The 27897-nt window shown below is 43.3% G+C and overlaps 1 protein-coding gene across 1 annotated transcript; it reads right to left on the bottom strand.

The window, feature by feature from the left end:
- Window positions 1-48: 48 nt before the first annotated feature.
- Window positions 49-27897, bottom strand: LOC306921907 (protein transport protein Sec23A). The gene is made up of 19 exons (XM_079499216.1): window positions 27656-27897; window positions 25597-25828; window positions 22864-22921; window positions 22168-22254; window positions 20302-20538; window positions 18569-18654; window positions 18297-18441; window positions 14024-14182; window positions 12546-12661; window positions 11034-11157; window positions 10238-10318; window positions 9766-9855; window positions 9057-9163; window positions 7746-7899; window positions 6242-6319; window positions 5041-5202; window positions 4654-4740; window positions 3661-3882; window positions 49-1893 (listed from the first exon to the last, which is right to left on the bottom strand). Exons 2-19 carry the CDS (start codon window positions 25815-25817, stop codon window positions 1804-1806), a joined length of 2304 nt encoding a protein of 767 aa, XP_079355342.1. The 5' UTR covers window positions 25818-25828; window positions 27656-27897; the 3' UTR covers window positions 49-1803.

Here is a 27897-nt window from a genome sequence, read left to right as displayed (position 1 = left end):
ACACACACACACACACACAAATCAATATAGTCAATTGTGTACCGTTAGATTAAGGTTTAATTACAAAGAGACTACATTAAGATTTGGTCAGTCATTCAATAGAAAACAGTACTGTTAAGGTTGTTTATCATAAACTACAGTACTGTTAAGGTTGTTTATCATAAACTACAGTACTGTTAAGGTTGTTTATCATAAACTACAGTACTGTTAAGGTTGTTTATCAGGAGGCTGGGTTTGGTCCAGAAGACACTTTTCCTCATAATACATCATTGTCAGATTGTGATAGCAGCCATCGACACATTAAAACGTGCGTCATAGCCAAATATACCACAGAAATACCTCAGTGAGAAACATATAGAAGTTGCACAACAGACTAAAGTAAAGCCTCTTGTTGTTAAACATAGTATTTTTTTTAAACCAACACTTACACACTTTAGGACGGACAAACAAGTATATAACAAAAATAAAATAAAACAATTAAATTATTACTCTTATCATTCTGATTCTAATAGACAAAGTGGGAACAAAACGGCCCAAGAAATCTTTACCAGAATGTGGGAGAAAAAAAAGAACAAATTGACTCTCGAAACGGAATCATAAATCATAAATATCAAGTGGAAATGTTACCGGGTTCCTGTGTGTGAAACTGTAAATACAGTAAATAATGAATGTTCCTGTTTTGTTTGTCTCGAAACACCTCTAGCATTGTGTGTCTCTTTAGTAGCCCTTTAGTTTAAGTCGTAGAGATGTCATCTGGTCCTTGGAGGTTAGTACAGGAATGTCTCTCTTATTATTGTCAGGAATGTCTCTCCATAAGTTATTCCTCGTCTTTCTTTCATACTTTCAGTGGCGGATTCCAATGTTCTCGACCCGTAAACGACCAGTATGTTCTTATCGAGACCACGCCACGGAGCCAGTATGGACATTTCATTACATATTGATTGTTGTTGTCGTCGTCGTCAGCCATTGTCCGACGTCGCGCTTGGCGCGTTTGTCGTCCGACTACTAACTCTATTACTAACCCTAAATGTAACTCTAACCCTCAGTCTTAACCGGCGACCTATACGTAAACATAAAGCGAAGTTGTTAAGCAGTAATTTCACTTCTGCGTTTCCTAGTTAGTTACTAGTTAGGACGACCGTCGAGCCTTTTCTACTCTATGGCTCCGAGACATGGACACTTTCAAAGAAACTAGAGAAACGGTTGGATGGCACTTACACCCGCCTTCTAATGAGAGCACAAAATCTGTCTTGGAAGAGCCACCCATCGACTAATCTAATATACGGGCAACCTTCCCCGTGTTTCTTCACTAGTCCACCCATCGACTGATCTAATATACGGGCAACCTTCCCCGTGTTTCTTCACTATAGTCCGATCCAGAAGAACAGCCACTGCTACAGAGCTGACAATGAGGTTATATCTTCCCCCTTCTTCTCTGGAGTCCTGCCTCAGAGCAGACCAGAGGTAGAAAACTGTCGTTCCCTGATGTCATCGCTATAGGGGACACATGCATCAGTAAAGCAGGAACTGGGGATGGCAATGAAGGACCGGGAAGTCTGGCGTGGCATTGTGAAATCCATGATCTCGACCGTGGTCGAAAAATGATGATGACTCGCGGTAGGCACTGGTAGGAAATGTCCATACTGGCTCCGTTTCATGGTCTGGATGAGAACATACTGGTGGATGTGGGTGGAAAACAGTCGAAGCAGCTAGTTTGGTCCCAGGATAGTGTGGAGGAGGGAGCCTCGTGGAGGAGGGAGCCTCGTGTCTACGCTGAGCAGCGTGGAGGAGGGAGCCTGGTGTCTACGTTGAGCTGGACACGGCCAGCTTCTTCAGATGGTCCATGAAGACTTGTAGGCTGACGTCGTCCGTCAGGATGGGGGCTCCCGACTCCTACACAGCAGGAGGAAGACAGAGAATTAAAACCCATTTAGGCCTGGCGTCGAAATACAAATAAATGTCTTCTAAATCATGACAGATTTCTGAAAAACCTCATGTTTCTATGTCAGTGGTACTCAAACTATTTCATGTCAAGTACCCCCAAAATAATATGTAATTGGCCACTGACCCCCCCCCCCCCCCCCTATTCAAAGATTTGCGCCACATTTTCACGATTTTTCTAAAAATAGCAGATCTACATTGCTCGTAGCGCTACGAGCAATGTAGATCTGCTATTTTTCAATAGCTAAAGTATAACATGGGATGGGTTAAGATCATAATGACCCGATTATCCCAGAAACATTCTGAACACACATTAAAACACATCATCCACGTCTCTCTTCAGAACCACACAGACATTCATTCCCACTGGACAGTTTAGCTCTCCCATGTTTTAACACATTTTGGGCGGGAACCCCTTTTGGTGTTAGCATTATGTTATGCTTTAGCTATTGAAAAATAGCAGATCTACAAGCTCATAGCGCGCCACCGAGTGGCGCGCTACGAGCTTGTAGGTCTGCTATTTTAGAAAAATCGAAGAACGACTGACATAGAAACATAGCTTTTTCAGAAAACTGTCAGGATGTAGAAGACATTTTTAGAATCTGATCTCAGGTCAAAATGGGTTAAAGACTGAATGGGTTTGAAGGAGTGATATTATGAGAGTATCCTATACGGATGAAACTAATCCAATCCTGTCCACTCATTGTTGAGATTGGCTTATCCAGGACTTGGTCAAGGTGGCGGCATCATATCATACGGCTGGTGGCTACAGCTAAGCTCCTCTTGACTTGGTCAAGGTGGCGGCATCATATCATACGGCTGGTGGCTACAGCTAAGCTCCTCTTGACTTGGTCAAGGTGGCGGCATCATATCATACGGCTGGTGGCTACAGCTAAGCTCCTCTTGACTTGGTCAAGGTGGCGGCATCATATCATACGGCTGGTGGCTACAGCTAAGCTCCTCTTGAATTTGAAAACATGAAAACATGTGTATATATTAGAGACCTGTGGATGGCGGATTAGGCTTTTTCATTGATATCAAACGAAAAAAATATATTCCGATTTATTTTATTTTTTTGGGGGGGTTGGCCTGCATTCCCTTCCCTGTTTAGCGCTCTGAATGAAAGGCTTGCTACGCGTAATCTAGGGAGCTCTCCGTGGTTTTGACCAGCGTAATCTAGGGAGCTCTCCGTGGTTTTGACCAGATGGCTATACTTCTGTCTTCATTTCTGACTTCAACAACATGCCTCTCGCCCGGAATATTAACGCTTCTAGAGAGACTCCATCGTAATCATAGCGAGGTAAGCAAGCAACATTATGCCTCCTGGTTTTTGTACGGAACGGAAGCCCCCCAGCTTCCATTCTGGACTGAGGTCCATAAAAAAAAAAGGCTTCTAAATCCTAACATTTTTCTGAAAAACCCACGTTTCTATGTCAGTGGTGCTCAACCTTTTTCATGTCAAGGACCCCCAGAATTATCTCTTTTGGGCCGTGGACCCCCATCTCAAAATATGTAGTTCCAGGGACCCCCCCAGAAACCAATATTTTAGTTAAAAATGCTCTGAAATATTTATTCAAAGATTTGCGCCACATTTTCACGACTTTTCAAACATAGCAGACCTACAAGCTCGTAGCGCGCCACTCAGTGGCAGAGTAAAAGCTTCCATATATGCCTGGCCACCCCGAGCTTCTATTTTGAAAGAATGGCGCATGGCAGTACCTGTCCCCAGGCGTAGAGGTTGTTGTGCGTCTGCGACGGGTTGACCTTGGACAGCAGGAAGCGCGCCTGCGAGCCGCCGTGCTCCGTGTCGATGTAGCGCGGCATGGGGAAGCGCGTCTGCAGGATCTCCTGGGCGTCGTCCAGAGGCGCCTGCAGCAGCTGCTTGAAGTTCTCGTACTCGGGCATCTCCTGGTAGCCCGCCTTACGCCACTGGGCGATAGTCTAGAGGAGGAGAGGGAGAAGAGAGAGGGTGAGAGACCGCCTTACGCCACTGGGCGATAGTCTAGAGGAGGAGAGGGAGAAGAGAGAGGGTGAGAGACCGCCTTACGCCACTGGGCGATGGTCTAGAGGAGGAGAGGGAGAAGAGAGAGGGTGAGAGAACGCCTTACGCCACTGGGCGATGGTCTAGAGGAGAGGAGAGGGAGGAGAGAGATTATACAACGAGGAAGCAATCTGATTGGTTGAAACAGCCTTCTAGCCGTGGTTCAAACGAGCACCACTCCACACCTAATCAAAACAAAGAATTCAGCTGCTCTGTTCTCCAGGAGCGCAGCAAACTCGGTGGCTAGGCTAGCTAGTTTCTTGGGACATTTGTGGTCGTAGTGACTACATCTGTCATTAAAAAAAAAAATCAGCGATTTTCTTAGTTTTAAGGGTAACTGTTGTATAATTGCATCCTTGAAATTAACAAACATTTGAGAACTAACTGGACTACGGCCGGGATCTCTACAGTGAGGTGTTGAGTTTTTACTATTTTGCAAAACATTTTTGAATAGTTAAAATGGCCAGTCTACAAGCTTCACAACGTGTCAATGTAGATTGGCTAGTTGAACTATTCAGAAATGTATTGTGTATGTATCAAAATAGTAAAAAAAAAAAAAAAAAAAAGGCAAAGAAGTTTAGGGATAAGGCGTTTAGCGATGACGAAAATGGAGCCCCTAATCTCTACAGTGAGGAGTGGAGTCTAAGTGGACACTAGTGAACTAGTCTCACCTCTCCGTGGAAGATGACCAGCTGGAAGAAGGTGTCCATCAGGAGGATCTTGTCTGGCAGGATGCTGCTGCTGTCCAGGAGCACAGGCTGTGGAGGACAGGTCACACCACACACACACACACACCGGTCAATGCTAACATTGGTAAATGGTGCATTTATATAGCGCCTTTATCCAAGGTGCTTTACATAGATGTGCATTACATTCACCCAGTCACACACACATTCAAAATGTGACTAAAACTAAATTAAGTTTTATTCCAAAGACTATGACTAAAACTAAAACAAGACATTTGCTGCCAAAAACAACACTGGTTGACAGGCCTATAGATTTGACAGCATAGAGTTCTTCAGACTATAGGTTTATATGCTGCAGTGGACAACACTGACCTCTGGTGGTCCGTAGAAGGAGTACGAGTAGAGGATGGGCTGCACCATGATGAGGGACTGCGTGAGGTCCTCGCGGACAAAGTGGTGGCGGTAATAGGACGACTCGTCAGGGCTGTTGTTGAACACCTGGAGGAAGGGCGACCGCCGGAGGTGGAACATGAACTGGAGCCGGGAAGGAGGGAGAGAGAGAGAGAGAGAGAGGGAGGGAGGAGAGAAAAACATTATTATTATTATTTTTAATTTAATTTATTTATCCCAGGATTTTGTAACCCATTTTTCACCCCTGTGTCAATGATCTAATGTGATCCTGGGCTCTACACACCCTAGTCCCCATATATGGGGGACTTGGGGAGAGCAACGGACTTGAACTCATGCAAAGCAAAGTTCTTTGTTTACCCAGGGTGAATGGACTAAGCTCGAGATGCTTGTTTACAGCCAGACCCTGCTCATAGAACATTTCATGGTAGGGGTTCAATGCCTTGCTCAAGGGCACTTCAGCGGTGGTAATTTTAACGTGCCGGTCCGGGGATTCGAACTGGCGACCTTCCGATAACAAGACCGCTCCGCAAACCGTTCGGCCACCGCTTCCTTCATGCCCGAGTGTCCAAGTCGCTCCTTTACACCTGACAGGGGGGAGTTTCCCTGGTTGGACGTAGCGCATGGAAGGAACACGTTATTCCAACCAGTTCCTTTCCCCTCCATCAGGCGCCCCGGCTGGCCAGGCGGAGGCAGTTTAGAGACCAGGATTACTGCATGTTTTTTGTGAGGGTACCTACCCCTAAAACATTATTATAAACCTCTTAAGGTGCGTTCAGACTTAGTCGACTAAAATGTGTTTTGGCGGGCCTTGATGCCGTCGTAATGGCTGATTTTACACTTGCTGAAAATAGCTGATCTACAAGCTCACAACGCGTCGCAGCATGCAACCAAGTGTAAAATGACTTATTCTGGATCTCTTGTCCACTAGTCCCTTCCTAACATTTTAGTCTAGTTTTTATTTGTTGATGAAATTGTCAATATATGTAGTCTTAGTTTTAGTCACCATAGCTTAGTTTTCATTTAGTTTCCATTTAGTTTGTCAGTGAAAAAAAAGGTAGTCGACGAACATTTTTCGTCATTGTTTTAAGTCAACGAAATCAACACTGCTGAAGTGTTGGGACATCTTGCAGTCCCATGATGGCCCACCAGGTGGCAGACTTACCTGCGGGTACAAGGACAGAGACTCTGACAGTTTGAAGGATGTGGGGTCGTCTTTGTTGAACTGGCCAAACTTCTGACACTGTAGACAAAGAGAGAGAGAGAGAGAACAGACCTCAGAACATGGCTTTATGGCAAAGAGCTTCACTGGATGCATCAACACAGAGGACATTACAATTTACAATTTAGGCTCTTAATCCAGAGCGATTTACATTAAGCAAGAACAAAAAGCATGGCAATACATCACATACATACAAAGTAGTGAAATGAAACATGCGTAAGCTAAGAACGTAACTATATAATGAAACTATACATATAAACTATAATACTATACTATACATATATACTATGAAGTGCTATGACTACATACAATGCAATTCTAGTGCTGTCTACATAACATTCTGCATTCCTTCATGGCGGTACATTCCAGACAACTCCCAGGGTGCATTGTTCTCTCTGTGTTCCATTACGAACAACTAGGCCTGTCACTAATCGCAATTATTCTTTTGCATAATCGTCAATAGAGCGCCGAAGTCCTGACGTCACTTGCGCGTAAATAAACAAGCTGAACAAGCTGTCTCTGCGTTATTGTCAGGGAGGTGTCTCTGTATCGTTATATTGTCAGGGAGGTGTCTCTGTATCGTTATATTGTCAGGGAGGTGTCTCTGTATCGTTATATTGTCAGGGAGGTGTCTCTGTATCGTTATATTGTCAGGGAGGTGTCTCTGTATCGTTATATTGTCAGGGAGGTGTCTCTATCGTTATATTGTCAGGGAGGTGTCTCTGTATCGTTATATTGTCAGGGAGGTGTCTCTGTATCGTTATATTGTCAGGGAGGTGTCTCTGTATCGTTATATTGTCAGGGAGGTGTCTCTGTATCGTTATATTGTCAGGGAGGTGTATGTATCATATATGATACAGTCTGTTTCTAGCGGAAATGTAACTAATTCAGCAGCAGTAACAATAGCGTTTTCTCTCAGTCAGTTGATTCTTCATATCCATATGGGTGAAACGGCCGGGATGACATGTTTATTTTTCAAACAGAGCTCTTATATGAGGCGATCTAAAATCCCCCCTATGGGGATTACAATGCAAATAAAAAGTATGCGCCCTCTACCGATATTGACGTCAGACTTTGGTGCTCTATCGTTTCCATCAATTCCATGTTGAAAAATGTGCATACATTTCCAAACATTTTTTTCTAAACTAGCAGAAATCTGCAAGCTTTGTTGCAACTATTTTCGTTGTTGTAATTTTTTTGGGGGGGAAAGAAAAAAATCTTCAAAATGATTAAATGAGTCAGTGATTTCTTTGTATATTTAAGTTATTCGTCATATCTGCCCTGAGCAATCTGTGATTACAAAGACTGAAAGGCAAACAACTGAATGTCTCATAAACCAAGGAGATGTGTAAAATCAGTGGGAGAAAAAAAGGCAATTCAATGGTTAATATACGTATTAATTTGTGGGATCATAGGTTTATTATGGCTTTATGGGACTGTCCCTCACCAGGCGGATGAGCTGCCTGTCCAGCCAGCGCAGCACGTCTGGCCCCTCCTCCGACTCCGCCCTGAACACGCCCAGGCGAGCCATGAGCACGGCCGACGCCTCCTGGTCGAACGACGTCTCGATGTGCTGGATCTGAGTCTGGGCGTCGGCCCAGCTGAGAGAGAGAGAGAGAGAGACGTCAGTCAGGGGAGAGGGAGTGGTGCAGAGCCTTACATATAGACTGAGTTACGCAAACTGTGTTCACTTCATGGGGCTTCAGTCCAATGACGCTCTCCTACATAGACTTCTATTGGTCACTTCATGGGGCTTCAGTCCAATGGAGGCTCTCCTACATAGACTTCTATTGAGAATGGGGACAACCAACTGGGACAAGTCCTGGACCGGAAGTAGGCAGAAATGCATTGGACTCAGGCAACAGCCCAGCTTTAATGATCTTAAATCCCTTTATTTTAGATGGTTTTGTAGTAATAAACATAAACATTAAAGAGACTTTAGTTGTTACTGTACAATACTTTAAAACAGTTGTCATGTTGCACACATGCTTAAAATAGCTCTTCTTTGCGCCGCCCACAATGTATTTCCAACTCCAGCTTGTCTCAGTTCAGGCTGCATGAACAGCGCTCGGTTTCCGCCCCCTCTATATCGTAACCCTTCTATTAGATGGCTCTGGAGTGGTGGAACCCTTCTATTAGAGGGCTCTGGAGTGGTGGAACCCGAGACGGCCAGGTGAGTGTGTGTGTGGGAGGTGTGTGAATGACGCACGCATGTGTGGGTCTTTAATGTCTTCTGAGCAGCACAATGGAATCTATAGTGCAAACATCCTTTTCAACAAGGCCAATATTGACTCGCTGGCAGCTAGAGAACTCTCTACTTACTGCTGAAGTAATAGATATGGTTTCTGCTTTGACACGTAGGCTTTATCAGAAGGCCTACTTTTGTGTTCTATGGCTTCTTTTGCTTTTTGTTTTGTAGCGCGAGTGCCGCGCTACGAGCTTGTAGGTCTGCCATTTTTGAAAAATCGTGAAAATATGGTGCAAATCTTTGAATATATATTCTTTCAGAGCGAACGTTTTTAACTCAAATCTTTGCTTCTGGGGGAGGTCCGTGGAACAACATATTTTCAGATGGGGGTCGGCGGCCAATTACATATAATCTTGGGGCTCCTTGACATGAAAATGTTTGAGCACCACTGACAGAAACATGAGGTTTTTCAGAAAACTGTCAGGATTTAGAAGACATTTGTAGAATCGTTCCCAGGTCTAAATGGGTTAAAACCAATGGTTTAGTCAATTCATATGGCAGTTGTCTTACTTCCTGGCGATAGTGCTGACGCGGACTCTCTTCTGTGTGCTGGAGTGCTGGTACTGGGTCACGAACTGGACCGCCCCTCTGCCGCCCTGGGGGATGGGAGCATTGTGCTGCAGCACACACACGCACACGCAACACACACACACACACAAGGGAGACAGTCAGTAAGAATGCTCACAATCGGCTCTTTTATCCTCCTACTGTCAGTGTGCAGAGATCAACCATATGTGACCAAATTTGACCGAGGGACTGCCATTGGATTTTTTTAATTTTTTTATTTATTCTTTTGCCACATGAAAGCAGGGAATCATAGCTTCAAATTGACATATTGGTTGTTCAGTTTGACCCACCAGTTTCGGAGATATGGCTTATAGAGTAATGTATTGCAGAGAAAACAGGCTTGAAAGGTTCACTTCTGTGGTCTCTAACATTACACCTAGCTACATGTTTAAGCATTTATTTCATATTTACATGTCGATTTCAGCTCTGACACTTATTTCAGACATGCTCTAGTATGCCTTTGCTATTAACTCATTTTGGTGAAAAGCTGGAATTTGCACGATGGCAGACTCTCAGTCAAATCTGGTCACATATATAACTGGATTTTGTGATAAAATGGATCAAGAACAACCTGAAAAATGCATGATAACTTCTCGGACGAGCTTACAAGATAAGGCTATAAAGTATGTATATCTTTGTGTGTGTTTTTTACCTGGTTCACTACTTCAAAATACATGGCCAAAGTGGTGGAAGAGTCCAGACCGCATATCTTCCACTGGCTGGTCCCACCGACACCCATCTCCTACACAGAGCAGAGAGATAAATATTCAGTGAGTACAGTTGACAGACACCCATCTCCTACACAGAGAATATGTCAGTGAGTACACTTGACAGACACCCATCTCCTACACAGAGAATATGTCAGTGAGTACACTTGACAGACACCCATCTCCTACACAGAGAATATGTCAGTGAGTACACTTGACAGACACCCATCTCCTACACAGAGAATATGTCAGTGAGTACACTTGACAGACACCCATCTCCTACACAGAGAATATGTCAGTGAGTACACTTGACAGACACCCATCTCCTACACAGAGAATATGTCAGTGAGTACAGTTTGTCGTTTGTGAGAAGGAGGAAGGAATGCCAGTGATCTTTCCTCTGTGGCGGTGACTCACGTTCTCTGAGATGCAGGGACCCTTAGCGTTTAGGGAGACACACGGCCCAATGGTCCCACACACCTTCAGCTCCCTGGACGTCTGCACACAAACACAGAATACATTTATAATGAATGAACTGCATTTTTATAGCACTTTTCTCAAAGCGCTCAAAGTACTTGCAAAGTGCTTTACAATGGTCCATTCATTCATTCATTCATTCATGCATACATTGGGAGGTGAAGCGGCGAACAGTCGACGCCAGCGTCCTCACTACCCACATTTCACACACCGATGGTGGCGAGCTACCACGCGAGGCACCGACCGACTCATTGGAGGCGATGTGGCGTTCAGAGTCTTGCCCATGAAGGACACTTCGACATGTGGACACAAGAGGAGGAGCCGGGATTCGAACCGTCGACCCATGGGGTCATTGGACGACCCGCTCTACCTCTTGAGCCACAGCCGTACATATTTTACTTGATAAAATAAGTACTACTGAATTGAATGCCATTAACTCGGTAACTCAGAGTATGACTGCTAATGGAGTATCAGTTCGCCACGGTGAATGAGATTCACAAGACATAGCACTACTAATCAACTATAAGCATATTATCAATTATTATTCAATACGGATCCATTATAAGGCTGAGGCAATTAATCGAGATATTTAGATTAGAACCGATCTTAGCACACGACTCAATCTTGCTCATGTAGTTTAATGGAATAATTTAGAAGCGGATTTGGAAATAATGGTGATATTGATTTGAAGTCACATGATCACTCCATGATGGAATCACAGAAACCGGGTCTTCACCTTGACCTCCAGCGTGGCTCCGAAGGCCATGCGGAACTCTCCGTTGTAGTCTTTACTGAAGACGCGCTGGAAGGTCTGCTTGAAGAGGGAGGTGGTGAAGGAGTCGCCCATCACGATGTGGCCCCTGAGAGCAGAACACAACAACACGTTTATTACAAAGGGCCCCTGAGAACATACAGAACAACAACATGTTTACTCTAGTCTAGGGGCTATATCTTGCGCCACCCCTTAAGCCTTAACCCTAAACTAATTTGCCATTGTTTACTATTTAAAAAAACCTATTAAAATAGTTAAAATAGCTGATCTACAAGCTCACAACGTCTCCATGTAGATCGGCTAGTTGAACTATTTTAAAATGTTTTTCAAAATAGTAAAACATGGCAAATACGTTTAGGGATAAGGGTGGCGTAAGATGGAGTCCTAAGAGTTATACATACATTACAAAGGGCCCCTGAGGACATACAGAAGGACGACATGTTTAGTCTAAGAGTCATACATCACAATGTGGCCCCTGAGAAGAACAATATGACAACATATTCAGGCGTTGACTCACCAAGGGTTGCCTGCATAGTGCCTACCTACCTGACCCTGGAAGGTAAATAAAATATTCGGGCAGGTGTTCCAAACACAACGACTTATTTAACATAGGAATCTCACTCACTCACTCACACCCAAACCCACAACAAAAGCTCAAATTTATAAAAGCTTTGTATTTAAAAGCTTTGTTTGTGAAAAGGTGATGCATGAACAGCAGTGACGTCATGTTATGTCACACTTATGTCACAGGCTCGCCACGTGAAGTCTGAGAACCTAAAGCCTGATTTAGAATTGATTTTAAGATTTCTTCCAATGTAAGGCATTTAGCAGACGCTCTTAAATATTTTAAAAACATTTCCCCCCGGGACCTGTGGACCATCACTGGTTGAGAAACGGTGTTGTCGTGTTGACTGACTGACTAGCCTCGGAAACCCAGACGTTTTTATTTCCAGGGAGAAAAAAAAAAGTCTGGGTCTGAGTCCACTTCAATACGGCATAGAGTAGAGCAAACGTCGATCACTCTCTGCTGATTTCTGATCGTCTGCACCTTTGTTAAATGACGCACACAGGTACACACACACACACACACACACACACTCCTCTCTCTCTCTCTCTGTCGCTCTAATGAATTAGTCTCATGTCACGCAGCTGCATGTAGATTCTCCCAGCGGATCCTGCCGGGAGCTGCCTATGACACAGAAAGCATAGGTGGACCCCAGGCTACTGCCACAGAAAGCATAGGTGGACCCCAGGCTACTGACACAGAAAGCATAGTGGACCCCAGGCTACTGACACAGAAAGCATAGGTGGACCCCAGGCTACTGACACAGAAAGCATAGGTGGACCCCAGGCTACTGACACAGAAAGCATAGGTGGACCCCAGGCTACTGCCATAGAAAGCATAGGTGGACCCCAGGCTACTGACATAGAAAGCATAGGTGGACCCTATGGGTGGACCCCAGGCTATTGACTGACCCGGTGAGGTTGGATAAGCACTTCATCTCCAGCAGGCCGGACTGGTCCAGAGCACAGGCGTAGATGTCGATGCAGTGTCCGTTCACAGCAGAGCGGTTTGACAGGGCCTCGTAGTACTGGACAAACATCACAGAAATAAATAACACCATGTTAGTAAAACTACAATATCGGGATCATTTTAGACATGAATCAACCTAATCCTCTACCAGATAAAATTGTACAAAACACAAGATAGGCAACAAAGTCTTATGCACACCCGTATGCTCTTCAGGCATCTCATACATGCTTGAAGAAGGTCTTTGACCGAAACGTTGCCTATAAATAAAGTTCGTATTGCAAGTGCAGACGGTGTGCGGGTCTTTGTGCACTTTATTATCTTGTGTTTTGTACAATTTTATCTGAAATTATCCAAAACACCAGATTGAAGTCAACATGTTAATATGTGGTGGTTTAACCACTAAGCAAAGCCTATCGGTTGTAGCGTTAGATAAAATACAAACTATGCTGTTTTGTTTATCATCACAACACAGAATTCTCAGAAACAAAAGAACGGAATGTGCCGTTACTGTTTCAGTAGCCTACAGTATGAGCTGAATGTTCACGTGTCAGTCTGTCTGTCAGTTAGCAATGCACACGGAACATCGCAGGAACTAAAATTGGGTTCGGTTCAAATTATTCTGAGTAGTCGTGCAAGATGTCAGTCATACTAGGGCTTCGCAGTACTGAACGCCACAGAAATAAAAAACACACACGTGAGGTTGTGATGTTAGTAAAACTAGAACAACGGATCATGTGAGACATATGCATCAAGCTAAACGTATGGGTAGATAATAGAGAAAAACCATTAACAGATAAAGAATTGATGTTCATTTATAATGTCATGAAATGTTGCAATTTCCCAGCAAAGGAAGCACCAATGTGGTTTCAAGACAAAGACCCAGAGCCTTAGATATAGACAGAGTTACGCAAACTGCAGTGTTCACTTCATGGGGCTTCAGTCCAATGGCGGCTCTCCTACATAGATTTCTATTGTAGAATGGGGACAACCAACTGGGACAAGTCCTGGACCCGGAAGTAGGCAGAAATGCATTGGACCCACCAGGCAACAGCCCAGCTTTAATGATCTTAAATCCCTTTATTTTAGATTGTTTTGTAGTAATAGTACAACATAAACATTAAAGAGACTTTAGTTGTTACTGTACAATACTTTAAAACAGTTGTCATGTTGCACACATGCTTAAAATAGCTCTTATTTGCGCCGCCCTCGTTGAAAACAATGTATTTCCAACTCCAGCTTGTCTCAGTTCAGGCTGCATGAACAGCGCTCAATCGCTCGGTTTCTGCCCCCTCAATGTCGTAACTCTTCTACAGTATTAGATGGCTCTGCAAAGACCCTGTCGGTCATAAAGACCCTGTCGGTCATAAAGGGTCACACATTCCAACATGGAAGGGCCAGCGTGTATAACAATGTGCCTCACCTTGGTAGCTTTCTTCAGGTGGCGAGCGTTGTCCTTCGTGATGTCGTGCCAGGAGCGGATGGGGGTCTTCAGCTCGTCTCCCACCACCATGCCGGGCCCCTGGGTGGGGGGCCCGCCGGTGAACAGCATCACACGGGCCCCCGTGTTGGGGTACGCACCCTGGGGAGAGAGAGAGAGAGAGAGAAGTAAGATCTCTGTTTGTCTCCCCGTCACCAACAGAGCTGGATAAACATCGTAATGCCTTCCTTCCCACCATAAACAGATGCTTAAGGCAGGTGTGGTTGGTTGGTTGGTGTGGTTGTTGCTGTCAGGAAATGTATACAGATAAACTGGAAGTCTTCCACTTGTGTGTGTGTGTGTGTGTGTGTGTGTGTGTGTGTGTGTGTGTGTGTGTGTGTGTCATCATGAAATTGGGGGGCATCCCGATATAAACAGCTAAAACAAAACCCATTTTAAATCCAATTCGCAGACAGAGACTGAGCAGCACCTCATGATGCAAGCCTAGGAAACCTGGGAGACAGGAATACATTCAATGTATTCCTGTCTCCTATAATCTATTTTTTTTTAGATTATAAAATGTTTTTTATATTTAAATTAAATATGTCATGTGATCTACCTGCACAGCCTTTGTGATCTACTGGTAGATCGCGATCTACCTTTTGGGCACCTTTGATCTAAATCTAATGAATTATCCATAGTTGATTAAAATGGCATCATACACATAACAATTATTTGTGTTAATTTAACTCCAAAGAGATTTACTGATGATTTTACGGACTCAGAACAGTGTGAGATACACAATAATCAAAGGAAGCTATTCCGGTGATAAGTTGGCTATTGTTTTGCTATCAGTCTTGATAATAAATGCTCGATACAAAGACTATATGTTCATAATCTTAGGATAGGGTAACCACTATCTTAGATTCCTCACTCAATAATGACATAAAATGATCTTTGAATGAATATGAATCCCTGTCATCCAGTTTCTTCACTTCCTCTACCAGATAATTGTACGAAACACTAGATACAAATTCACAAAACAGCATTGGATAAAACACAAACTATGCCGTTTATCTGATAAAAAGCGTTTGTTGTTTCTGAGAATTCTGCGTTGTGTGATAAACTTTATCATGTGTTGTGTGATTGTGATAAACTATCACACAACACACATAATTCTCAGAACCAAAAAAAGGGAATGTGCAGGTAAGTTACAAACTATGCTGTTTTATCTGATAAACAGCATATTTGTTTCTGAGAAGTATGTGTAACTACAGTACATAACTACAGTTATGAGCTGAATGTTTACATGTCAGTCTGTCAGATAACAATAAGCACACCAAACATCGCAGGAACTAAATTGGGTTTGGCTGCTGTGTGCAAGGCAGGGCCATTCGTCAGTCAAACATATTTACTGGGACAGGAGATCCAGTATAAGTCATTTTACACATGGCTGAAAATAGCCGATCTACAAGCTCACAACGTGTCGCGCTGCGACGCGTTGTGAGCTTGTAGATCGGCTATTTTCAGCAAGTGTAAAATCAGCCATTACGACGACATCAAGGCCCGCCAAAATATATTTTAGTTGACTAAATCAACCGTAGATTTAGTAAAATCGCATGACACTTAGTCGACTAAAACTAGACTAACACTATGACATTCCAGGTGACTAAAATGTCACTACAACTAAATGGAAACTATTCAAAAGACTAAAACTAAAATCAAAATTTGCTGCCAAAAACAACACTGCACCTAACAACAATCCTGACAACAAGCACCTAACCAATGAAAAAGTGACACGTGGTCACCCTTTGTTATGAGTCATACTGTCGATAAGAACCGTACCTTCAGTGATAATAACCACAGGGTGGAACATTGGACTCCAACACCACCATGCAACAGCTGTTCTGTCACCGTCACCATCATTACATTACAGGCAATTCTCTTTAAGCCATTCTTGGCAGGAGAACCCCTTTTGGTGTTTGAAGCATTATGTTATAATTTAGCTATTGAAAAATAGCAGATCTACAAGCTCATAGCGCGGCACCGAGTGCCGCGCTACGAGCTTGTAGGTCTGCTATTTTTGAAAAATAGTAGAAATGTGCCTCAAATCTTTGAATATATATTCTAACGTTTTTAACTCAAAACTTAGTTTCTGGGAGGGGCCCTGGAACAACATGTTTTCAGATGAGGGGGTCGGCGGCCAAATACAGATGATTCTGGGGGTCCTTGACATGAAAATGTTTGAGAACCACTGATATAGAAACATAGGGTTTTTCAGAAAATGAATGAGTTAAGAAAACTCACACTCGTGTGAAGTGAGGGGCGCTCTTATATCGTCATACATCATCACGCAACGTCATTCATCACATTCCGTGTTCAGCCAATCAGCTGAGCACATCCACCCCGTGCTCATACGGACAGACAGCCACACAAAGCTGTGCATAGGGGGCTTAGCGCCCCTCAAACATGTCTGGAGAGAGACAAGAGTTAACTGAAAGTCTGCATAAACGGTAGCAAAGAATCTGCACAAGTCTCCATGTACTTGATTTGCTTCAAAGGGCAGACTGACTACACTACACTTCTTGACGTCTCCCGTTCAGAATATTATGTGACAAAGTCCAAGTGCATCAGGCTGGGAAAGGCCTGACATTATTTGACAGAGCAGTTCAGTCACAATGGAGAGCAGCTGAGCTTTGAACTGACCACATGTACAGAGCGACAGTACACACACGCATCACTCAAGAGATAGCATTATCAGGATTATGGGTTACTGTGTGTGTGTGTGTGTGTGTGTGTGTGTGTGTGTGTGTGTAGGCCTGTCACAATTATTACATTGCATAATCGTCGATCGTTCTAGCTTGAAAAATGCCCGTACATTTTCAAACATTTTTTAAAACAATAGCAGATCTACAAGCTTACAACACGTCACACATTTTTGAATATATATTCTTTCAGAAGACTTTTTTTAAATTCCTAAATGGGTTAAAAGGCAAACAGAAATAGAAACTGTAACGTTCCAGTGTTCCAAAAACACTATTTGATTGTTAATCGCCATTATTTGTGTGACAATTAATGGTCAACTTATATTTGTAGTCGTGACAGGCATGTGTGTGTGTGTGTGTGTGTGTGTGTGTGTGTGTGTGTGTGTGAGCATGTGTGTGTGTGTGTGTGCGTGTGCGTGTGTGTTCCTGTAGCTAAATATGGCATGATCACTGAGGACTGGGTCAAAGTTCAGTTTAGTACTAAATAATTAAATGAAAGTGTCTATGCGTGTACAAACTGGAGCCATGTCTGTGTTCCGTGAGCTCGCACGCATACATGTGTATACGGTACGGTACACTCTACTCTACATTCCTCAGCTGGGGACATAATGGGCCTGATTCACTAAGACCTTTTATTTTGGGTGTAAAAGGAATTTTCCAAACTTCCCACATCTTCAGTAATCTTTTTTTTGTCAGTGAATTTTGCAAGTGTGCTCGGTTTGCAGACTTACATGCATGGGACCCAAAGCTTGCTGCATGTCATTAGAATGCCTTGTTCTAGACTACTAACGTGGGAAGTTTGGAAAATTCCTTTACACCCAAAATATGGGTGTACGCAGCTTAGTGAATCAGGCCCAATGACTTTGTGTGCGTGCGTGTGCGCGAGACGCCAGAGATGCCGTGTGTAGTACGGCACCTCGACCAGGACCACAGCGTCAGTATACAGACACATTCATAGCCAGTATACAGACACAGACACTAAGTTATCTCCAGCAGGCCCACGGCCACAGACAGAGCCAGTATACAGACACAGACACAGTACACAGACACAGACAGTAAGTTACCTCCAGCAGGCCCACGGCCACAGACAGAGACACAGACAGTAAAGTTACTGTACCTCCAGCAGGCCCACGGCCACAGACACAGTACACAGACAGAGACACAGACAGTAAAGTTACTGTACCTCCAGCAGGCCCACGGCCACAGACACAGTACACAGACAGAGTCAGAGACACAGACAGTAAGTTACCTCCAGCAGGCCCACGGCCACAGACAGTACACAGACAGAGTCAGAGCCACAGACAGTAAGTTACCTCCAGCAGGCCCACGGCCACAGACACAGACAGTACACAGACAGAGCCACAGACAGTAAGTTACCTCCAGCAGGCCCACGGCCACAGACACAGACAGTACACAGACAGAGTCAGAGACACAGACAGTAAGTTACCTCCAGCAGGCCCACGGCCACAGACAGACACAGTACACAGACAGAGACACAGACAGTAAGTTACCTCCAGCAGGCCCACGGCCACAGACAGAGCCACGCCGGTGGAGCGAAGGGGCCTCTTCCCCTGCGGGACGGGCCAGGGGTCTCTCTGGAGCTCCCCTAGGAGGTCTGTGAGGTTCATGTCCACTCGGTGGACAGGCTGTAAAAACCTGCACACACACAAACAAACAAACACACCCCGTTAAAGACAGTTAGAACAGCTCCTACAGTTCATGTATGTGTGCTGGACCAAAAGATAAGTGATTGTAGGAAATAGCCATTCAATGGATTCCGTACTTGCAAGTAGCGGCAGCCTCTTGAGGCGCAACAGGACGGCCCTGCTGTCCCGACGACGCGGCTGGCTTCATTAGACCCAGCATCTCCTAAACAAACAAACAAACACACACACACACACACACACACACACACACACACACACACACACACACACACACACACACACACACACACACACACACACACACACACACACACACACACACACACACACACACACACACACACACACACACACACACACACACACACACACACACCCATCAAAACGTTATTCTCTGCTTACTGAGAATGGCTACAAATAAGCAACAATAATGACACAGGTAAACAACAAATTCACGAATACATACATTGTTCTCTTTGACCCAAATATTCAATAACAGTAATTTGACCTTTATTATTATCGCATTGCCGTTTAGGAGGACAATGAAAGGAACTATCTCAGTGTGCCATCCCAGTTTGACCTGGTTCCTCACATCCCATTCAGAGCGTTTCATTTGTCACCCAACGCTCTAGTCTACGGGGAGGCCCGTCCCGTGCAACGGGGGTCACATTTCACCGTTTCTGTGCCACGACCTAGATGTGGTCTCAGACGATACATCAACGCATTGTCAGGAACCACCTGGGCGAAGATGTTTATGGGACCGTCGCAACAATTATCTCGTGTTAATAAATCACGCACACACCGTGGGAGCGAGTCTAACCCATACTGGGCGGGAACCCCTTTAGGCGTTTTAAACATTATGTTATACTTTTAGCTGTTGAAAAATAGCAGACCTACAAGTACAAGTACAAGTACAAGCTCATAGTGCGGCACTCGGTGCGGAGCTTGTAGGTCTGCTATTTCTTCTGCTATTTTTTAAATTGTGAAAATGTGGTGCAGATCTTTGACTATTATGTTCTTTCAGAGTGAACGTTTTTAACTAAAATCTTTGCTTCCGGGGGGGGTCCATGGAACAACATATGTTCAGATGGGGTTCCGAGGCCAAATACAGATAATTCTGGGGGTCCTCGACATGAAAATGTTTGAGAACCACTCGTATAGAAACATGGGGGTTTTCAGAAAACCGTCAGGATTTAGAAGCCTTTTTTTAGAATCGTCCTCCGGTCTAATTGGGTTAACAGCATTTTGTCTCTCTCTCTTCTGTACCCGTTTACCAGATCCAATGTACATGCTCTACTTTCTTTGAAAAGCATCTACTAAAATTCCCTTTCATCGTCATACAGTAGCATACAGTAGTAGGGCCGTATATGTTACCGTTTGTTCTTTCTTATATCAAGGAACCGACATTGAAAAACGTTGTTTAATCCTGTGGTTCGCAAACCTTTCAGGTCGAGACCACAAAACAGAAATTAGACGTTTGCTGGGGACGGCAAGGGAGCCAAACTAGTGAAAATAACAGATCTACAAGCCGCGAAGAAGACCCCGCGTGAACCGGCCCCATGAACCGGAAGTTGCGACTAGTTGCGACTGGTGTGGTTTGGGGCTTAAGAGAGGTTTTAAGTCGAGCACTTTGATGTTGTCTGTTTACAGCCACAGTAGTTATGGCTCCAGGTGACACATTTTGAATGTAGTTAATGTAGTTAACGATACAGACCAAAGACAATATTTTCAAAAATGAGAATCGTGTGAGAATCACGATCGCAATTCTTGCGCAGGAAAACAAAAATCGAGATTCACATTTGAGCAAGAATGGTGCAGCCACTAACACTAAATGATGCATCCAACCCACCTGGATCTGTTTGGCGGTGAGCTCCTTGGTTCCTCTGAACACGTAGCTCTTGGCGATGCCCTCACAGCTGAGCTCGTGCACCTGGACCATGCGTCCGAAGGTGATGAGCCCCACCAGGGCGTTGGGGGGCAGCAGGCTCAGGGACATCTGGAGGGACTCCCGGAGGGCCTGGAGGTCCTCCTCTTCTAGACACGTGTCCACCACGTAGAGGAAGACCAGCGGAGTGGGAGGCCCGCGCTGTGGAGGACAAGGTTGGAAGGGAAGGAACATTTGTTTTAAACCATTTAGACCTGAGGACGATTCTAAAATGATTTTTCAAAAGTAGCAGATCTACAAGCTTGTAGATCTGCTATTTTTCAATAGCTAAATAATATAACATAATGCTTAAAACACCAAAAGGGGTTCCCGCCCAAAATGGGTTAACATCTTGATACCATGTACATTGTGGTCACCCCGATACACTAATACTTCCTCAGGAGTCCATTTCAATCAATCAATTTCAATGTGTTAATGATTGTGTGGTAAATGGTAAATGGTGCATTTATATAGCGCCTTTATCCAAGGCGCTTTACATAGATTGTGCATTACATTCACCCATTCACACACACATTCATACACCGATTGCGGCGGAAGCCATGCAAGGTACCAACCAGCACATCGGGAGCAATTTGGGGTTCAGTGTCTTGCCCAAGGACACTTCGACATGTAGCCAGGAGGAGACGGGATTCGAACCGCCGACCCATGGATCATTGGACGACCTGCTCTACCTCTTGAGCCACAGTCGTCGTGTGCTATACTTTGTGCATGAAATGTGCTTATTATACAAATAAACTCAGCTGCCATAGCCTTGCCTAAAGACATGTTGAAAAGAGGCATAATGGTGTTGGTAGGAATTCATATCGTGTAGAGGTCTCGATCGATGGATAATATGCTTGCAACATGACAACCTACTGTGGCAACGGAAAGAATAAATAAAGAAATGAATGCACGTCTGTACTGTGTACCCGCTGTCATTTTCTGAGCATGCTTTAGGGAGGAATTTGCTCCACTGGAGTTTAATGATTTATCTGCTTGTACGCAATACCAATAAACTACAAGTTGAAAGGGACCAGAGTTCAAACAAAGCAGGAACCTCGTAACTCAACCGGATGATGTCATAATATAAGGATATTTTCCAACTCAAGGCTTTTTTTGGTCAGCTGAAACATACATGGTAAACAATACTCTGCGTAAACAAAGTGCAGTGGCGTTTCAATCATAGATCAAAAATCATCAAAAGACGAATACAACGAATACAACGAATACAAGCGGCCAAAATGAGTTTTCTCCAACGGGTTTCTCCCTTAGAGATAGGGTGAGAAGTTCAGTCACACGAGAGAGAAACTACCAAGCGAACGTCCACTTCTGTGTTGCGTCACAGAAGCTGGCCTTCCCTCGAGATACAGATGCCGAGATTCTCTACCCGTTTAATTTCAAGGACCCCCCAGTTTGACATGCATTAATCTACGGACCCCCCATTTAATGGTATTTCTATCTCTGAGACCACAATTCATATTGTAAAATCAATGTTAATTTAACTCAGAGTTACAGACCCATAAGGGTCCATTTGGTTCCAAACTATCATTTAGCTGGGGACCCCCTTGAACTGCCTTGTACGATAAACGTACGATAAAAGCTTATATCACAGATAGAACATAAGCAAGTTAACCTATGCACAGACAGACAGACAGACTCCAGTACATACTATCTCTCTCTGAACTGAACTGGTGGTGGAGATTAGAGTGCATTGGTGTACTGTAGGACATGTTGTTTACCTGTACTATGTACTCGATGGTAGAGAACTGTACTGTAGGACATGTTGTTTACCTGTACTATGTACTCGATGGTAGAGAACTGAGGCATGAGTTCAGCCGGCTGGTTCACGTCTGATATTCCTGCGTAGGAGGGTGGGAACTGGAGGAGAGACAGAGAAACAGACATAAACAAAAGGCTTTATAGGTCTATTAAACAAACGTTTACAGGTCTTGTTGTGCCTTCATGAAATCACACATGGCGGATTGGCCAAACTCTTCTCCCTTCTGGCTCCAAAACTATGGAATGCACTTCCCATTACAATCAGAACTGCAGCCTCACTCCCAGTCCCAATCTTCCGCCGTAGTCTGAAAACCCACCTTTTCAGACTCCATCATGGCCCGTAGCACTTGCCCTAGCCCCCTTAGATAGCACTTTATGTAGACTTAGATAGCATTTTATACAGACTTATAGCATGTTACGTAGACAGCACTAGCATTGCATTGCATTTTAAGTAGTCATAGGCGCACTTTATAGTATATATGAATAGCATAGAATATATGTATAGTTTATATGTATAGTTTCATTATATAGATATTCCACTGTTACGTTCTTAGCTTCCGCATGTTTCATGATAACTACTTGTTATGTATGTGATGTATTGACATGCTTTTTGTTCTTGCTTAATGTAAGTCGCTCTGGATTAAGAGCGTCTGATAAATGCCTAAATTGTAATTGGCGGTAGATATTATTAGACTATTCACTACTTACTGGGTTTCTCTGGAAACAGAAGTTGCACACCCATATCTTGGCTCTGAAGTCCACTTGACTGTAGAGAGAGAGAGGACAAAATAAGAAAGCAAAGTTAGTAGGGCTGTCACCATTACACATTTACGTCGACTTTGACTTGATTTTATCGTGTTTTTTTGCAGCCGAAATTGGAACACTAAGTATGAATAGAAATTACATTTCCCTTTGGCTTTAAGGCTTCGTAATAAAAAAGTGCACAGGACAGATATGACAAATAACAGAAATATACCAAGACATTACTGGCATTTTTATGAATGTTATACTTTATAACATTTCTGAATAATTGTAACTGTATGAAAAGGTGTCATATTATCGTCATATTATTATCCCATATTCACCAAATAAATGTGGAAATCAAAGGTCACAAAGCTATTTCTGCTTTTTTACATATGACATTTTTCTACATGGACACGATTATGACCATTATGACAAAAGAAATTGCGATGACCTCAAATAATTGCTATTAGATAATTACGTAATAATTGTGACAACCAAATAGGACCTCGCACGCCTACTCCGAACTTGGGAGTGGCTGCGACGGTGCATAATTATTTGAACCTGAACCCAATTTAGTTCCTGCGATGTTTGGTGTGCGTTGCTCACTGACAGACTGACACGTGAACATTCAGTCTCGACCTGTAGTGTAGGCTGTGTTCCTGCACATTCCCTTTCTGTTTCTGAGAATGCTGTGTCTTGTGATAAAGTTTATCACAAGTTTATCAGATAAACAGCAATAGTTTGTATTTTATCTAACGCTATAACCCGATATGCTGGCTTTGCTTTGCTTAGCTGTTAACCAGTGTGTTAATGTATTCAATCTGGTGTTTTGTATTATATCTAATGTTTTGTACAATTATATCTAATGTTTTATACAAGTATATCTGGTAGAGGAAGTGAAGAAACTGCATGACAAGTCATAATGTCATCAGTGAGTGAGGAATCTAAGATAGTGGTTACCCTATCTATCCTGTGAACATGATCTACAAGCTTTGTAAACTAGTACATATGCTATTGCTGCTTTTTTAGGGATGGGTTTTTTTCAGCATCGACACGATTATCAGAATCAGCATATCTTTATTGTCATTGTACAAGACAACGAAATTGATTTGTAATCCAGATCAAGTGCAAGACATAATGCTCTATATTAAAAAAAAACATACATTAAGACATATTGCACAGTAAGTCCCTTTAGTCCATAAAGTGTCAAGTGTCAGAGTTACAGTGACAGTGTTTAAAGCTATGACTATTATTGCATAATTGCGATTAGACGAGTATGAAATCATTGTGAGTGACAACCGTAAAAGTGAGAACTCCAAAGACACCAAATACCAGCAGCATCATAGGATTATAGGTGTGTCTGCAGGCGACATGCTGACACACTTAGCCGAGGGCTTCAACTGCGGCCTACAGAAAGGCTAGTCGCATGTTCTGTCACATTCTTGATGTTGTGCTAATATACCACCACACCTAAACATTCACCTCAGCAATGTGTACACGAGTCACAAAGCTTTGGGCAGTTGATGCCCCCCCTGACACTGCACACTGCACATCTCTAAGCATTAGTTCTCTCTAAGGCATATTCACACCGAATTCACACCCATTCTGGGCGGGAAACCCTTTAGGTGTTTTAAGCATTATGTTGTACTTTAGCTATTGAAAAATAACAGATCTACAAGCTTGTAGGTCTGCTATTTTAGAAAAATCGTGAAAATTTGGCACAAATCTTTGAGCGAACGTTTTTAACTCAAATCTTTGCTTCTGGGGGGGAGGTCCCTGGAACTACATATTTTCAGAAGGGGGTCGGCGGCCAATTACAGATATTTTTGGGGGTCCTTGACATGAAAATGTTTGAGAACCACTGACACATAGAAACATGAGGTTTTCAGAAAACTTGTCATGATTTAGATAGAAGACGTTTTGTAGAATCGAGCTCAGGTCTGAATGGGTTAATAAATAGAGGGTATGCGATGCGTGTGACATCCTCATCAAACCCGGAGGTTATCCAGGAACGCCTACTGAGTGGAGGTTATCCAGGAACGCCTACTGAGTGGAGGTTATCCAGGAACGCCTACTGAGTGGAGGTTATCCAGGAACGCCTACTGAGTGGCAAAAAACTACATTCTGGCTTTTTTGATTGCATTAAACGAAGATAAACGACACTTTGTCACTCATTTTGCCACTCGATTTTTGCCATTCTTCACTTCATGCATGTGATACCCTCTAGTGATGCATACCCTCTAGTGATGCACCGAACATACCCTCTAGTGATGCACCGAACATACCCTCTAGTGATGCACCGAATATTCGGCCGCAGAAAATATTCGGCAGAAAATGGCTAAAAATGCATTTTCGGCCTATTTGGTTTTGGCCCGAACACGCAGAAAATATACCGCAAATATACACCGAATAGTGTATGAAATTAATGCATTCAAAAGAACGGAATAAATGTTTTATGGACCCATAATAGTGATTATTATTTAAGTTAAGTTTCGCCATAACAGTTTCTTTTGCCATAAATCAGGTAGCTTTAAGGTACGGCCATGACAGCAATGGTAGGAAAAAAAGATATATACAACTTAATATTAATCATATTCAGATATTTCGGCCAAGAATTTCCCTTTCGGTGCATCCCTAATAGCCTCTATTCCACCCCGGGAAAAAAAAATCCCCCCCCATCAACTCAACTCAACTCACCACAGCGGGTTGAGCACGGCCTTGCAGTTGGCCCGGCTGCACAGCACCGGTTCGTACTGGACGGGGGGCAGGTCGGGCCTCTCCTTCAGCGGGGTGAAGAGGCAGGAGACGGGCACCACCAGCCGGGTGGCCTCCAGCCGGCTGGAGGGCCACAGGTTCCAGCTGAACCTCACCCCGTCGCGGTCCTCATTCTGTTGGATGAACTCCTGGTAGGTCGCCATCGCCAATAAAGCTTCAGCCGTAGAGGAGAGCAGACAGGGGGAGAGCAAGATTATAAAAGAATCCCAGAATAGTGAGGAAAAGTATAGTCAAATGCTCTATATTAAAAATGGTGTGAAGAATATCGTCCAAGTGCACAGTGGTAAAGTTATTCTTGCGCTGATCAAAGTTTAGCACAAGAACACACAACCCGGTGTGTCTCAAATAACAGGTTGAGCACTCTTCTCTCCTTCTCCTTCGAAAGCTTTTTGACAGTCTGCAAAAGGCAGAGCCTTGTCTTCGACTGTATATACTACTGTACGGCCTTTGTCTCCATTGTTTCCACGCTTGGGTAAAATAGGACGTAGGTAGAGAGAAAGAAAGGATGACGCTGAACTAAAGTGTGTCATCAGAAACCTGATCAGCAGCATAGTTTGATATACCAGATTAGGAGGAGGACTCCTATAGAGATATTTTTAGGTTACACGTACGTTTGTTAAAACAACGTACAGGGTATTTTTAGGTTGCACTTTTTGTTAACATACGTACAGGGTATTTATAGTTGACGCTTACACCTTTTTGTGAACAGGTGTGACAACAATAATATTAAATACAGTACATTTCATCCAGCCAGGATGCAAAGCCACTCTTTAGTAAATCAAGTGCTTAACTATGCAGGATATTATAGGCGGTAATCTAGGCGGTGGATATTGCTCTTGTCTTCATGTCTTCATGTATGTAAATTGTCTTGTTCTTTGTGTTATGTTAAATGTGTGTATATGTGTTTTGCATACTTGCGGCCGCTGGATCGCAAGACTAATTTCAGTGTGAACTGACAATAAAGTAATCATATCATATCATTATTGGAGGCTATAGGGCTTTGTGAAATATCTGACAATATTTCAAATATTATAGTTGATATAAGATATTATGTCAGAGATAAATAGAACAGACATATAACCCGAATCCATAAATGACATATTATACATGTATTTTCATGAATCGATTGTATCTATTAGGTAATAATGTGAAAATGGTGGTATATAAACTATATACCTATGTTATGAGAACAAACAGCCATCTTTAAATTGCCTAACATGCTTAGAGAGCATTCAGTAAAGTGCTTACTCTGCAGGATATTATTGGAGGCTATAGAGGGCTTTGTGAAATATATCTGACAATATCTCAAATATAGCCTATTTGATAAGAGATAAATAGAACATACATAGAACCCAAATCCATAAATGACACAATATACTTTAGTGTAAATGTTATTTTTCCCTCTAAGAAACATCAATGTGTGCGTCACAGTACAGTACATTTGCAACTATAGGAAATCGTTCCCACTTTCTGCGTCTCACACATTAAATAGATCAACATACAAAGGCCTATTTATTTCGAGCATTTAATGTCGAGTACAGTAATAGTACAGTAGCCAGGGCTATGCACCATTTTATCAACTGGGTTGGGGGTTGATAGGGGGAAACCAACACGAATGAATAATGTAAATCGGTGGGTGGGTGCAGGGATAAGGAAATCGATTGTTGTTGAAAATAGCAGGATATTGGGAAAATCCAACTCGTTTTACTACTATTAAACACACACAATACACATTGGATGATCGACCTACTATACCGGGTTAGGCTTGATAATAAATAATCAAACATTTACATGGTTGTAATGATCTCTCAAAGAGCACTTATACGTGGTAGTTAGGGGGGTCTTTTAAACCACTTGTGACGGGAAACGGACAAATGGTCAGTTGCAACACAGCTGCAGCCAGAGTAAACAGAAGGAAGCGAATACGTTAGTTTCTATTCGGTGGAGAAGTACGATCATAATATCATATAATTCTTCTTACCTTGTGTTCTTCTGTAGTTTGAGGTGATCGGTATAGATCCCAAATAAAGAGTATTAAATACTAAATGTGCTAATTTACATGAACATTAGTAGCTCAGTGCGGCAGATGGCTGGGCCTCCACAGAGAGAGAGGAGAGGAGATCAGACAGGCTGGCAGGGCCTCCAGAGAGAGGGGAGGAGAGGAGAGGAGAGGAGAGGAGAGCACACTGAACTCAACTGTCCGAGGGGAACAACCGGTTCCTG

This window comes from Electrona antarctica, assembly GCF_951216825.1.
Source record: "Electrona antarctica genome assembly, chromosome: 4".
Taxonomy (NCBI): Eukaryota; Metazoa; Chordata; class Actinopteri; order Myctophiformes; family Myctophidae; genus Electrona; species Electrona antarctica.
The sequence above is the reverse complement of the archived record's forward strand: the minus strand, read 5'-3'. Positions and strand labels throughout refer to the sequence as shown.